Here is a 14,277-nt window from a genome sequence, read left to right on the forward strand (position 1 = left end):
TTCCAAATGAAGACAGCTTTGTTCTCTCTTTTAAAAAAACTAGTTCTTTTAAATTCATTTAGTGTATCTAATATTGTTTATTTACAGTTTAAATGAAATATATTCATTTAGTTGCCTTTCTTTGTTTCACAGGTAATATAGACCAAGCACAATACTGTGATCGTATAAAGGGAATTATTGAGCTGCTGGGCAGTAAATTATCCTTAGATGAGCTCACTAAAATTTGGAGAATTCAGGTAAGCAATCAAGACAAGGCAGGTGCTTTTAGACTGTCTTACAAAAGCAAACAACTCTGATGAAGGGACTTTTTTAAAGTAATCTATACATCTCTATTGCAATGTGGAGGTGTTGAGATTTTAACAGTATAATTAATGCAAAGACTTCCTCTCCTTCTTCCTTTACTACCATTGTTCTGGTAGTTTCTTGTATCATATCTGTTAAATCCTATGATGAAGTTCAGTTCTTAGCAACAAGTGTTAAGGGACTGCAAAAGTATTTGACTTGGCATAAGAGGTTGTCAGCTTGAAACAGGTGACAGGAGTGTTTGTCTAGACCAAACTAGGATATTAATGTTTGTGGCTGGAGGTATGAATTTAAAGTCAGAGTGTGACTTTAAAGAGAGTGGGCTCCAACTGTAGGAATTCCCATTTACCTTCCTGTATGTCCATAAAATTGACTGACAAGTCATCTTTTGGCCTTCACTTTAAGGATATTCAGCTTATTACTGTGTGGGGAAGGTGGTTTGAGTGTTTATGCAAATGACATGTGGAAACTTTAGCCAGAAACAGATCTTCCACTGCAGGAAATGGTTTTCTTCTCTGTGCAAATGTTGGTATTTTAGACTAAACTCATTGAACATTGTCAGCTCTGCAGTGTGTGTGGCATAATAGCAAGTTTTTAACACTTAGCAGAGTTGAAATGTGATTCTAGCTCCCTCGCTTTTATTCCTTAATAAAAAGCAATACTTCCTCCCCCTCTCTGGCTGTTGTTACCATGGTGCTCCCATCCGTGTGGGAGGAGATTTTGTATTGCTCACTTTTGAGTAAAGCCTGGGAGAGTTCCAAAGATTCAACACCCCACATGTGAACCTCACCAAGCAATGGAAAAGGTGATGTTTGCATTGCTGCCACTGCAGCAGCTTGAAGCTGCTGTAGTGATGGCAGACTTGTGCTTTCCTGCTTTAGAGTTGTTTCCAAAGACTTCTCATCCAGGGAAATGAGGAGCACAGACAGTTTACTCTGAACTTGTGTTTCTAACATGTCAAAAGTTTCTATTCTCACTCATTAGTATGAATAGTAAGGTAATGCTTACATGAAGGTTTTTCCCTATCTTGTTTGGGTTAAAGACCTACCTTCTTGTGTTTTCCTCCTCCTTTTCAGTCGGGACAATCCTCCACTGTGATTGAGAACATACATACCATTATTGCTGCAGCTGCTGTGAAGTTTAGCTCTGATCAGCTCAATCATTTATTTGTTCTAATCCAAAAGGTAAGTTTTCACATGAATTTACATTCCTTAGGAAGAGAGGTGATGAGATGTACTTGTGCATCCAGCTTACTGAAAGGCAAATGCCTTAAATACATTTATATTTTCTATATAAATGTAAAATTTGCTATTAAAAATAACACTTTTGCTACTCATTTTTATGTTAACCCAGAAGTCTAATCTGCTACTGTATTGCTAACTGACTTGGATTTTAAGTACATTAGGTAGCCAGTCCTAAGGAACTTGAAGTGAGATTTTATTATTATATTTAATCCCTAATAGTATTTGAAAAAGAGCAAATTAGTGCTGTAACTTCCACCAACAGAAATAAGGAAATACCTGTGGTGGAAACATACTTGTTTGTGTTTTGATTTTCCTGCAGTAAAGCAAAAGTGGATTATATTTTTGTGTACACTTGGGATGTAACAGCCTGACAGAGGTGCTTTATTCATTATTTCTTTGCTGTCCAGAGCTGGGAGACAGAGAGTGACCGAGTGAGGCAGAAGCTGCTGAGCCTCATCGGACGCATCGGCCGAGAAGCACGAGTGGAAACAACCACTGGCAAGGCAAGTGGATGGTTTTCCTTTGGATTTTTGATTTATTAAATGTAGAGTTGCTAGTCTCTGTACTCCCTAGGTCCTGACTATCCTTGCCCTTCTTCCTCCAGGTTCTGGAGGTACTTTGGGAGCTGGCTCATCTTCCAACGTTACCGTGTAGTCTTATCCAGCAGGCCTTGGAGGAACACCTGACAATCCTCAGTGATGCTTATGCAGTGAAAGAGGCAATCAAAAGGAGCTACATCATCAAATGCATAGAGGATATTAAGAGGGTTGGTTCATTATTTTATCTTTTCCAAAATGAAATCTTATCTAGCCTCAATGTTGCCCTTTTCTTGCAAGATGCACAAATTGTGTGTCCCATCTGTAAGTTCTTACCTTGGGGAGTCCACGAGAGGGGTAGGCTTTGTGTGAGCCACTTTGTTGATCATGAGACTCATAGTAAGTCTCTTGCCTTTGTTTTAAGCAAATTTTCAGCACAAGGAGTGATCAGTTTATGGGAAACTACCAGGATGGGCCCAAGGTTAGAATTTGCAAATGGAACCACTGTAAAGGTATGTCAGTATTTTAACTGTCCCTTTCATGTGAAAGCCTAGATTAGTTTTTTTTTTTTTTGAGTAAAGCATGTGTTCTGGCATGACCATTAAGTCTCAAAATGCAAATCGATATCTAAATCGTAGTCGTTTTGTATTTTAGTAAAATACTTAACTCTTTTCCTGTAGCATAAAGAAGCCATTCCCAAAGCTGCCTGTACTGTTTCCTGGCAGCAGCAGAGATGTGCATGGCTTAAAAGACTGCATATATTCTCTCCTGCACCGTTACATAGCAGGCAGTTTTTCTTGAGGCCTGCAGGAATGCTCCTGTCTTCTTTTTTTTTCAGCCTGAAGTATGCTGTAAATAAAGAAAAAGACTTCTACTTTTTTTGTTCATTTCTTTCATGATAAATCAGGTTTTGTCTGTGTTGCAGCATCTGTAGAGGATTTTAGATGTTCAGGAGGCATAGTATGTCAGCTATTGATATTGATCACACTTCTCTGTGTGTTCATGAATATGGATTTCAAATTTTGGGTTCTCAATGTCTGTGAAAGTTGTAGTTTTTTTCTTTTGGATCTCCTCTTATGCTTTCCTAATCTCATTCCTTTTAATTATATTCTGGCAAGGGCTTTTACAGAGGTGCTGCAGTGGGAAACACTAACAAAAGCTGTAATTGTAATCTAGAAGGGATTGGGGTAAGCATACAGCAGACTTCTAAAATACATGGTGTTCTTATTTCCCTTCATTAGGGAAACAAAGACATAAACTGGGAGGGAATGTAATGTTAAGGCAGCTTTCTCAAATTTGTGAGGGAGTCTTCAAGTGCGGAGCTGTCTGTTATGGGCAGGTTCCTTCAACCTCTCTGAGTGTGTAGGTGGTATTTGGGTGTTGTCAGTATTTAAACCAGACATCACTTCTCTGAACAAGCAACCTCAGTACTGGTCTGTGTGGTCAAACTTTACAGAAAATGAAGCCTCCCAGAAAAGTGATGAGCAGTTCTAAAAATGAGGTAGGAGGGTTATTCTTTGTAGGATCTCTTTCAAAATGCAGCTTAAGTATCCTTTGCTTCCTATCGGGGGCTGCTTGCAGCACCAATCAGAAATTTCATGTCTCTTAAGCCTCAGTAGTAGTTGAGATTCTTTCTTCTGTTGCTCTTGCTTTAGCAGTAAGTAACATCATTTGACTGGATTTGCCATTTTTTACCCTTTTAGACGTGCTTCATCTCCCATAATTGAGGAAGGTGGTGGTTATCATCTCTCCCTGGTGCAATTGAGTTCTTTTTGGCTACTTAATTTGCATGTACTCTAGCAAGGAGCTGGTACTTTTGGGCTTGATAATAGGGATAGCAAAATGGCAAATGTTTGTATCAAGGGACTTCTTGTAGAAAGTGAAGAAGGGCACTTTGTGTTCAAAAAGGGAGCAGGAGCAAGTAACTGAAGCCAGCAGAGGTGATAGCTGTTGTATTGGAACAGCAGCATTATCAGATATCATTAGGCTTCCAGGAGTCTGAGAGGAAAGTTAATCTATTGTTGAGCATGTACCACATGTGTAATTGTTTTTACCTTTCCTGCTACCAGTCGTCCCAGCACAATAATCCTCAGTTTGTGTGGGTGGTGCCAGCCTTGCGTCAGCTCCATGAAATCACACGTTCATTTATTAAGCAAACTTACCAAAAACAAGACAAGGTAAGGCTATATGCTGACAAGATTTTTGAAGCCTTTGTTGTGTCTGTGTAGCTCTGTCAAACATGGAAGTTTGAATTAAAAAAAAAATAAATTAGCTAATAAACAATTCTAAAAGTAGTTTAGCGGTGTAGCATAAACTGTTGGAGTAGAGGTGCTGTGCTGTCCCTTTGTGTGTGTGTGTGTGTGTGTGTGTGTACATATAAATCTGTTTGCTGTGTCAGGACTAATTTATTTTATTCTCAGCTTTTTGTAGAATAATTAACAGGCATGTTTGTGTTAAGAAATGAACAATGGCTAATGTTTAGACCAACTGCTTTGTAATTGAATTGACATTGACTCTTGGAAAACAGACTGAACTACCAGCAATCATGTGTGCTGTAGAGTGGCTGTGTGGAGGTGTGGGACTTTGCAATCTGCAGAACGTGTGTTTCAGCACATACTGAAAACACAAACATCAGGGGGGTTGGGTGCTTGGAAGGGGAACAGCTGACTCTGAGGGGGGAACATGACTCCTTCTGATGCATGTCTGTAGAAGAGCAGACTGCTGTATGCACATCCCTGTTTATCTGTTATTTTAAAAACATCTTTTCTCTTTTTTTATTTTATTGCCAAGAGCATTATTCAAGATTTAAAGAAGAACTTTGAAATAGTGAAGTTGGTGACAGGAAGCTTGATATCTTGTCACCGTTTGGCTGCATCTGTGGCAGGCCCAGGAGGGCTGGTTGGAGCAACGCTGGTGGATGGCCGATATACTTACCGGGAGGTACCAAATTTCTTTACCTTGTTGTTTCATTTTTTGAAATTCACTGGTGAATAATTACTCTAGTTTTTTATTTATAAATAGCTCTAATATTTATCTAGGAAGGCTTGTTGTAGCCTTGTTATTATACAGAGGAAAGCTGTGCAAACATGACAGTTCCTTAGCCACGTCTTTACCTGGTGGAGAGCTAGATCTCCCCATCCTAGGATCTGTTGTCTCCAAGCCTGTTCCAGCTTCTTCACCAGCTTCAGTTCCTGGTAGAGGTGAATCCCTTGAATGTGTTGTGAAGCTCTTAATACCTGAAACAGATTTGCTAATTAGCACATAGAAGCCACACACGCAAATAGCAGTTTGTTGCTAGTGCTTTGATAATCATTTTTTCCATGCTACTTTTGACTTAGTGTCAAATAATATCCCCACCAGCAAAGTAAGAGCAAATCCAAGCGGATTTGTTTGTTTGTTTGTTTTTAGAAAGGTAGCCACAAAGTATGTTTAAAATAAAAATAAATCTCACAAACAGTTTTTGTTTCCAGGCTTTTTGAAGTGTACTGTTTGACAACTAAATTTGCAAAAAAAAAAAGAAATGAATGCTCAGAGTTCTTGTTTCAGAAAGAAAAGTCTTAAGCTTGAGTTTTTGTTTCCTCTTTCTCAGTATTTGGAGGCACATCTAAAATTTTTGGCATTTTTTCTGCAAGAAGCCACCCTTTATTTGGGCTGGAATCGTGCCAGGGAGATCTGGGAATGCCTTGTAACTGGCCAAGACGTTTGTGAGTTGGATCGAGAGGTAAGAAAAACTTGAAAAGTCGGTTTCTGTGGTTGCAGAAGGAATTTTAATGGATCATGAGCAGCATGTGTGTTTGTTGAGACATGTGGAGTATGAGTAGCAAACACAAACTTGTCATGCATTTTATGCTTTGTGTAGGCTAGAGCAGCAGAGGGGTTCACTTATGGCCAGGATGCTCTTTTAACATTAAATTTGACTGGAAGAGGGATGTTGGCTGGGAGATTAGTTGGAGATGCTGGTTTGAAAAGGGGTACGTGGAGGTTGGTGCAGTCACAAGAGACATTCAGCATTATTTGTGTGGAAAGTGACTATGAAGTACCCTAAAGCTGCAATGCAGTCTCTATAACATGTGAGGTTACCAGGAGATGAGATTTTGAACCTCTTGCTGTTGATGAAACCTCTACAAGATGAGTTACTGTGGTGTCTGACATAGTTTGCTGTATAAAACTAAAATATTTGATGTGACAGTGGGGTAAAAAATATATCTGCCTTTCATTCACAGATGTGCTTTGAGTGGTTTACAAAAGGGCAGCATGATCTGGAGAGTGATGTACAGCAACAGCTCTTCAAAGAGAAAATTCTTAAACTGGAATCATATGAAATTACTATGAATGGTAAGAAAGTGGCTTTGGTGAACAGATTTGGGGTTGAAATATATAGCAGAAATTTGCTTCCAAAGCCTTCAAATCAAACATCTAACCAGTTCTATAAATCAATATAATAATGGAGTCTTTTTCTATCATTTTGGTTTTTATTAGCTGTAGAAGGAAAAGTTTGTCCCCTGTATTTGGTGTCTTCATTTTTTTAAAAAAGCATAGAAACTAAACCTGACTTGAATAAAAAATCTGCACATTTTTTTTTCACTTACAGGTTTTAGTTTATTTAAGACTTTCTTTGAAAATGTGAACCTGTGTGACCATCGCCTGAAGAGGCAAGGAACTCAGCTGGTGAGTGTGTTCTGGCAAGTTCTTGTGTCCTCCCTGTGGCCTCTTAGGAACAGGAGGAGGTGAAATGAGGATTGTGTAGCAGCTGTTTGACATGGTCGTGTTTGTATAAACGTGCAGATTGTCCTTGTAGCATTAGCACTGTTAAATTCTGAAGCGAAAACTTGGAGAGTCAATTTCAACATTTAAAATTCAGCAATTGGTAGCTGGAAGCTGGTTTGTAGTTTGTAAGACTTTGCAGGAGGAATGACTGAGCTATTTTTTTAAGTAATCATGAATTCTAGTATGCAATTTTTCCTTCTCCCTAGCAGGGAAAGTAGTTTTTAAATTATTTTTTACTTTTCTTCTTTGCATGGGAGTTAGGCTTATCACATGTAAATTCTAACCTACTATAATTTTTAACTCTGATCCTTCAATGGTTTTGTTAAATTAATGGTTATATGTTAAGTAGTTTTCCATAGGCGTTTTAGATCTTTATCACAGAGAACTTACTTCAAATGCAGAATTTTTTGCCAAGGATCATAGCATGTTTTGTGATGATTAATTGTGTGGTTAGTTACCATGTTGACTTTTTTGAAACAAATTCCATTCTAGATTAAATTTCTCCATGCTTTTAAATTTTTTAATTTTTCAGTTGGCTTGACTGAGATTTGGAATTGTTCTTTGGAATGTGTTTTTCCACTAGTAAACAATATTTTTTTCTTGTATAAATACACAGATGTGCAGCAGTTGGTTTAATTTAACACTATGCCAAAGTTTGGCAGCATGTTGGATGGGAAAGAAAATTTTTAAGTTTTAATCAAAAGGTGCTTTTCCAACAAGATGTAAGACAGTTTTGTCCCTGTGGTTCAACTCACTATTGTGTAAGAAATCCAGTCATGTTTTACTGTTGTTCTTTCTTGTGTAGAGCGTAGAAAAACTGGAATTAATAGGAATGGATTTCATTTGGAAGATTGCAATGGAGTCACCAGATGAAGAAATTGCCAATGAAGCTATTCAACTGATAATAAATTACAGCTATATTAATCTAACTCCTAGATTGAAAAAGGTAGGCATATATTTGTACATAAATGTGCTTTGACATTCATAGAGTCTTGATACTCTGCATGTTCAGCTGTTTAATTTGTTGGGCTCTAGGTAGTTTATGAGTATTTCCCATGATATTAGTTTAAGTTGTAATTAATTTGTACATTTTATCTTCAGGATTCAGTATCACTGCACAAGAAATTCATTGCTGACTGCTACACACGATTAGAGGTAAAGGGCAAATTTTAATTATTCTTGTTCCTACATCCCTTTGGTTCTGTATCTTAGAATAATTGTCTATGCTAATTCCATTTTTTTAAAAAAAATTCTTTCCACGAATATTTTTTGTCCTCTGAGCTTTCCAGGACATCCTGACTGTCCCTGTAAAGCAGCCCTTGCTCTGCTCTGTTGCAGGCAGCCAGCTCTGCACTCGGCGGTCCAACACTAACACACGCCGTTACAAGAGCTACAAAAATGCTTACAGCAACTGCTATGCCTACAGTGGCAACATCAGTTCAGTCTCCTTACAGGTAGGCCAGCCTCTCAAGGAATCAATATCAAGGAATAATTTGCTCCCAGCTGCTTTCCACGAGATTTCGAGTGCTAATTAAAATTCTCAGTAATGGGTAGTTGTATATTCTGGTGGTTTCTCAATTGAATATTCCAATTGCTATGTAATAGAGGTTCCAGAGATTTGGAAAAACCTCTGTTTAAATTAAAAAAAAAAAAAACCAACGAAACAAAGTAAAACAAAGCCAAGTAGAAATAAAAAAAAAACCAAAAAAGCCCCAAACAACTAATCAAAACCAAAAAAGCCCCAAACAACTAATCAAAACCAAAAAAACCCCAAAACAACTAATCAAAACCAAAAAACCACCCTGCCTCCAACCCCACAAAAACCAAAACCAACCAACCAAAAAAAACAAAACAAAGCAAAAACAGCCACAGGTTTATTTTTATTACCAGCATATTAATCACGTAGTATTTCTGGGGCAATGGAGCTTGGTTTTGGTTCTTTTTAAATTAGGAGAGAAAAGGATGGGTTTTTAACCTCGAGCCTACTTAGTCATACCTGAATACGAGTAACTTAAATACAGGAGCATGGGGAGGGACCTTTAGAAACATGGAGCTTCCTCTGAAGCTGGCAACATCTCAAGCAGTACAACACAAGCCTCTTGGGCTGTTTTCCTAGTTCATTTTTGCTGAATTAACTCCAAGTTTAAGAAGGTACCTTCAAAACCAGACAATTCATGGTAGTTACCCGTGGGCGTTGGAAATGAATGTGCGAGACAAGTTACTCTTGTTCTCAATGTTTATCTTTAGGTCAACTAAACTTGTAATAATTGAGAGACTGCTGCTGTTGGCAGAGCGTTACGTGATAACAATAGAGGTAAGATGTGTATTTCCTTCTAGGCAAGGCTAAGAACACAACTTTCACCTTATTAAAAACAGTAAAAGTTATTTTAACATGCAACCCTAGTTACCAACCATCCCAGAAATGTCTTCGTTTTCAAGGGTGGTATTTACTGTCATCCTTCTCTTCCTGCAGGACCTTTACTCTGTTCCCCGAACTATTCTACCTCATGGTGCCTCTTTCCATGGACATCTTTTAACCCTTAATGTTACATATGAGTCTACCAAAGATACCTTCACCATAGAGGTAGGTGTGCACAGCTTGTGTGTGCCATGGGCTGTTGGTTATGTAGCCACTCTTGGTGGGTTTTATAAATAGAGTAAGATGGTTATAAAGACTCCAGTCAGCTTGAAAACTCTTCTTGAAAATGTTAAAAATATGAATATGGAAGTGCCTGTGGACCAAATGTATTTTGATCATCATTCCAGGGTGGAAAAAATAAGGTTTTTGCGTCCTGTTGGTGTTAGAGCATTTCTCTGCTGCCCTGCCCTGTCACTCTTGTGGGCAATACTTTTGCCACCCTGTGCAGGAAGACTTTTTGGAAGACTTTAATTTTTCTTGGCATTTACTGCTTGAGCAGACTTACTGAACCAGTGTTGTTTAATTTCACAGGCTCATAGCAATGAAACTGTAGGAAGTGTCAGGTGGAAGATAGCAAAGATGTTGAATTCACCTGTGGATAACATACAGATATTTGCCAATGACAGCCTGGTATGTTAACTACAAAGAATTCCTATTCTTTATGAAATTGAGTCTCTTCCAGAACTAAGGATAAATATTTTCTTGCAGCTAACAGTAAACAAAGATCAGAAGCTACTCCACCAGCTGGGCTTCTCTGATGAACAAATCCTTACAGTAAAAACATCGGGAAGTGGGACTCCATCAGGGAGCTCTGCAGATTCCTCAACCAGTTCCAGCAACAGCAGCAGTGTATTTAGTTCCTCGTATGCAATGGAACAGGTACAGCATAATATGACCTGAAGCCTTCCCTCAGATTTTTCCTGAAGCAGGGATAGTTGGGGGAGAGAGTAGGAGCTCCAGTAAGATCATCCAATCTTTAGTAATCTGGTTTTGCTTTCAAACTGCAATTGAAACGAATCATCTAAATTCACAACTGCCTTGTGCATGCAGGTTGGACTTTATAATCTGTACTCTCTCACCTGTGGTAGCCTGCTCGGTGTTTATTCATCTCTGCAGGGTCTTTTAAACAAACAGGACCCATCTGGTTTAATTTATGTATTTTTTGAGGGTAGAGAATTCTGCATTTTCATTACTAATAAAGCTGAACTATGAAAATAAACTAAGAAGCATCAACTGGCATGTTCAGATCACTCCTGGTCTGCTTTGTATTTTACTTGTCATAACAGCTGACTTCAAAAATTGACTGTTAAAGGGGAAATGGAATAATGTAAAAATTTAAATGTTGTCTCAGCCTAGAAAGTAGCTGGGACTTCTGTGGGCCAGGTTGGCATCTGGGCCATTTGCTTCAGTGAAGAGCTCTGTTAAATTTACCTGTAACAGAGAAGGGAGGAAAAGACCTTTGTATTTCTGCTTAATTCTCAGGAGAAATCCCTCCCTGGAGTAGTCATGGCTCTCGTGTGTAATGTGTTTGATATGCTTTACCAGCTTGCCAACCTGGAGGAGCCAAGGTAAGCAAATTAAATGGTTGCTAGATGTTGAAGAACTGCTCCCAGTGCCCAGTTTGAGTACTCACTCCACTGTGTGCAAGCACCCACCAGGCTAGTGTGGCTGAGCCCATTTTGTGCAAATAACTTCTGATTTCTTTTCAGGATAACACTGCGAGTGAGGAAACTTCTGCTCCTGATTCCCACTGACCCAGCTATTCAGGAGGCTCTTGATCAGCTTGATTCCCTGGGAAGGAAGGTATGGGTTAAATAATTGATCATGGTGAGCTACACAAAGAGGATTTTACTATCAGGTTTCTTAAATTCCCTGTCAGATTATAATAACAGAGGGTTTGAAACTACTACAAAATAAGGTTCATGTTAAGTCAATGTTCATTATTGACTTATTTCCAAGCAGCCAGAGGTGAGAGGGTTATTACAGGGGTTATAAGAAATGTATTCCCAATTACAGCAAAACACAGGAATCTCAAAATATTTCTTTTGTGGCTTTTTCCTCCTAGAAAACACTGCTTTCAGAATCCAGTTCTCAGTCCTCAAAATCCCCATCCTTGTCTTCAAAACACCAACATCAGCCCAGTGCCAGTTCAATACTAGAAAGTCTTTTCAGATCTTTTGCTCCAGGCATGTCCACCTTCAGAGTGCTCTACAATTTGGAGGTAAGAAAACAAATTTGCTTCTTTCGGTGTTTCTGAGCACAAAGATTTAAGTATTTTTAAGTTTTTTTGGGCAGGAGTCCACTGTGATGGGGTCATAATGCAAATGTCATGACACTGTCTGCTTTTATGTGTGTGATAAATCTTACACAGAATGAAAGGGACAGAAAGTTCCCCTTCAGAGACTTTACTGAGAAACCAGGCCCCTCTTTATGTGATTTGCAAGGTGGAAGGAGTGTTCTGAAGTAAGTGGAGAGGACCAAAAAAAACATCAAAGTCTTAGTGTTTAGGTAAAATTCCTGCTTGAATCTCTAGGTCTCTGGATATGCAATTTTTAGTGTGTGTATATATAAAAAATATGTATTAAAAACAAGTTGGCACTTAGAAATTAATGGGAGCTATTTTAAGTTGAATTAGTTTCGCTTGATTAAATTTGTCAGAAACTTCTGTGCTGTCAGAAACTTCTGTGCTGTGCTGTGCTCCTGTTTTCTGTCTATGGAGGAGTATTTTTACAAAGCATTCAGCTGGGAAGAATTTTCACTATCCAAACATGCAGGGCTTTCACCAAGAGGCCTCTGGCCTGTTTTGGCTGCACAGGTAGAGTGGAATACATAGAACTTTTTTACCCCAAAGCATCTCCTAAATGCTTTAGCCAAAATGCTGGATTGGACCATGTAAAGATTCTTTCCTAGAGTTCAGTAAATGGATTTTAAGGAGTACAGGAGTTCAGCTGGTAGGACACTGTAACCTGCACACTGAAAGCTGGACAGTGTTTGGTTCTACTTGCAAGTCCTGCTGTTTCTAAGGGCCCATTACAAATGTGGTTTGAACAGCTTGAGGTTGAAGCACTGCTTGCCAGCTGCTTCCAGAACATTAGACAAAGTTACTCTTTCCTTCATGGTGTGTGCAAAGATCACTGTAGGAATTGTCTCGTAGTTGCTTCCCTTTAGGTTTCTACAGTCTAATGTTAGCTCTTCATCTTCCTACACTGTCATCACACTCCTGCCTTAGGATTCCCCCCTTTTCTGTACAGCTGGAGTGAAAGATACTTGATTATGTCTTTGGAATATGTTGACAAGTTCTACAACTCAAAGCAAATGTAAACGTTTAGGGTGTCTTGTTGAACTGACAGGTTATATTGCAGTAGGATGGGACTGTTATCTGCTGCTTCTGTGCCAGAGAAAATAGTAATAAAAGCAAGTCAGAAATTGCTTGCTTTTCTGGCAAGGGATGAGAAGTAATAAATTGGATTAGATGTGTAGATTATATGAGTGGACTCATTCCTCAACTCCAGTCAAGCCCATTGGAAGATGGTTTCTGTCAGGAAAAGGAATATGTACTTTTTTATCCCCTCAGCTGGTGATCTGTTGAAAATGTGGGAACCAGTCTGAACTGCTTTCTGAAAAAAATGTGCGCAGGAAATTTGCGGAACATATGAAAGAGATGAAAATTGAATGCTGCAGATGTCCAGGGGGTGATAAGATTTCATGCCTGGAACTCTGTAAAACATTCTTCTGACCTGTGAACCTGGAAGAGATGTATTTTGTTTGCAGCATTGTTGGCTTTCAAAGAGACTTTTCAAGAAAGTAAATAATATCTGGGGGGTTTTCTGGGGTTTTGGGAGGGGCTGGGGTTTGTTTGGTTGATGGTTTTGGGGTTTTTGTGGGGTTTTTTTTCTGGTTTGTTTGTTTGTTTGTTTGGGTGTTGGGGTTTTTTTATGTGAAGTGAAACGGATTATGAACATAAATGAGAACTGACCCACAGAGACCACGGACTTCCTTCTGGCCATGTTTCTGAGATTTCCACTCTGAAGTTTAGTGCTGATTTAAAACAGGAGGGGGATGACAGAGTGGTGGTGATCATAAGGCATCTAGAATTACCTGAGCCATCTTTTACAAAGGAACACCAGAATGATAGCAATACAATTATATTTCAGAAGGTGTGAATCAGTAAGTAAGCCATATGTAGGGTGTTTTGTGGGATGCTGTTGATTGAAAATCTGGAAGCAAGGATAATTTGGGTTAATAAGGAGCACCAAGTGAACCAGAAGATGACATTCCATGTACTTCATCCTTTCCCTTAACCTGTAAACTGCAATGAGATCAAAATGCCCTTTGGTTCAGAATAAACATCTGTAATTGCCATCGATGTACTGAATATTTGAGATTTATTGGATAGATCTGATTTCTCTTTACCGACTACAGCTTTGTGTAAGTGTATTATTAATAGCTTCATTTGTAGTGATTTTTTTTCTGTTACACTCTCAAACTTCAACACATAAAAAAACACTGAGGGGTGGTAGTTTACATCTGCTTATTTATTCATTTATTGTAGGTGCTGAGCTCCAAGCTGATGCCAACTGCAGATGATGAAATGGCAAGAAACTGTGCCAAGTCCTTCTGTGAAAACTTCCTCAGAGCAGGAGGTTTGAGGTTAGATTTCAAAACCTTGACTCAGTTTGTAGCACTTCATTTAGTTAGCAGTTGTGTGGTTTCCCATTTCCACACTGTAGCACACTAATACACCTGTCAGCTTCTTTTTCAGAGAAAAAAATCCACCCAAGGCTGTTTTACCACTGTAAAGGCTGTTTTACACTGTACCAGCTGTAGCTGTCATATGTAACATGCTGTTAAACCTCAAAATCAAATCAGGCACAAGTAAGCTTGTGAAGTGTAGCTTTTACTAAAGTTTGGATTATATTTGGATGGTTTGGTGACATTTAAGTGTTTAGGTTCAAGTGTGTACATTGCACTCCCCTGTGTAGACACCAGTGGACATTTTAAGCAGTCA

General features: G+C 38.8%; 1 protein-coding gene across 1 annotated transcript in view; it reads left to right on the forward strand.

The window, feature by feature from the left end:
* The window catches only part of USP24 (ubiquitin specific peptidase 24), a 61,655-nt gene that overhangs the window by 22,382 nt on the left and 24,996 nt on the right, over nucleotides 1–14,277 (forward strand). Inside the window, 21 exon segments of the mRNA XM_039555838.1 lie at nucleotides 133–236; nucleotides 1,380–1,487; nucleotides 1,955–2,050; nucleotides 2,152–2,313; nucleotides 3,540–3,584; nucleotides 4,153–4,260; nucleotides 4,874–5,023; nucleotides 5,673–5,804; nucleotides 6,307–6,418; nucleotides 6,675–6,751; nucleotides 7,656–7,796; nucleotides 7,952–8,005; nucleotides 8,189–8,304; nucleotides 9,098–9,164; nucleotides 9,324–9,434; nucleotides 9,801–9,899; nucleotides 9,978–10,148; nucleotides 10,752–10,837; nucleotides 10,979–11,072; nucleotides 11,335–11,490; nucleotides 13,822–13,919. Coding sequence (XP_039411772.1) covers nucleotides 133–236; nucleotides 1,380–1,487; nucleotides 1,955–2,050; nucleotides 2,152–2,313; nucleotides 3,540–3,584; nucleotides 4,153–4,260; nucleotides 4,874–5,023; nucleotides 5,673–5,804; nucleotides 6,307–6,418; nucleotides 6,675–6,751; nucleotides 7,656–7,796; nucleotides 7,952–8,005; nucleotides 8,189–8,304; nucleotides 9,098–9,164; nucleotides 9,324–9,434; nucleotides 9,801–9,899; nucleotides 9,978–10,148; nucleotides 10,752–10,837; nucleotides 10,979–11,072; nucleotides 11,335–11,490; nucleotides 13,822–13,919 — 2,287 coding nt within the window.

The sequence above is a fragment of the Corvus cornix genome, chromosome 8 (assembly GCF_000738735.6).
Source record: "Corvus cornix cornix isolate S_Up_H32 chromosome 8, ASM73873v5, whole genome shotgun sequence".
Taxonomy (NCBI): Eukaryota; Metazoa; Chordata; class Aves; order Passeriformes; family Corvidae; genus Corvus; species Corvus cornix.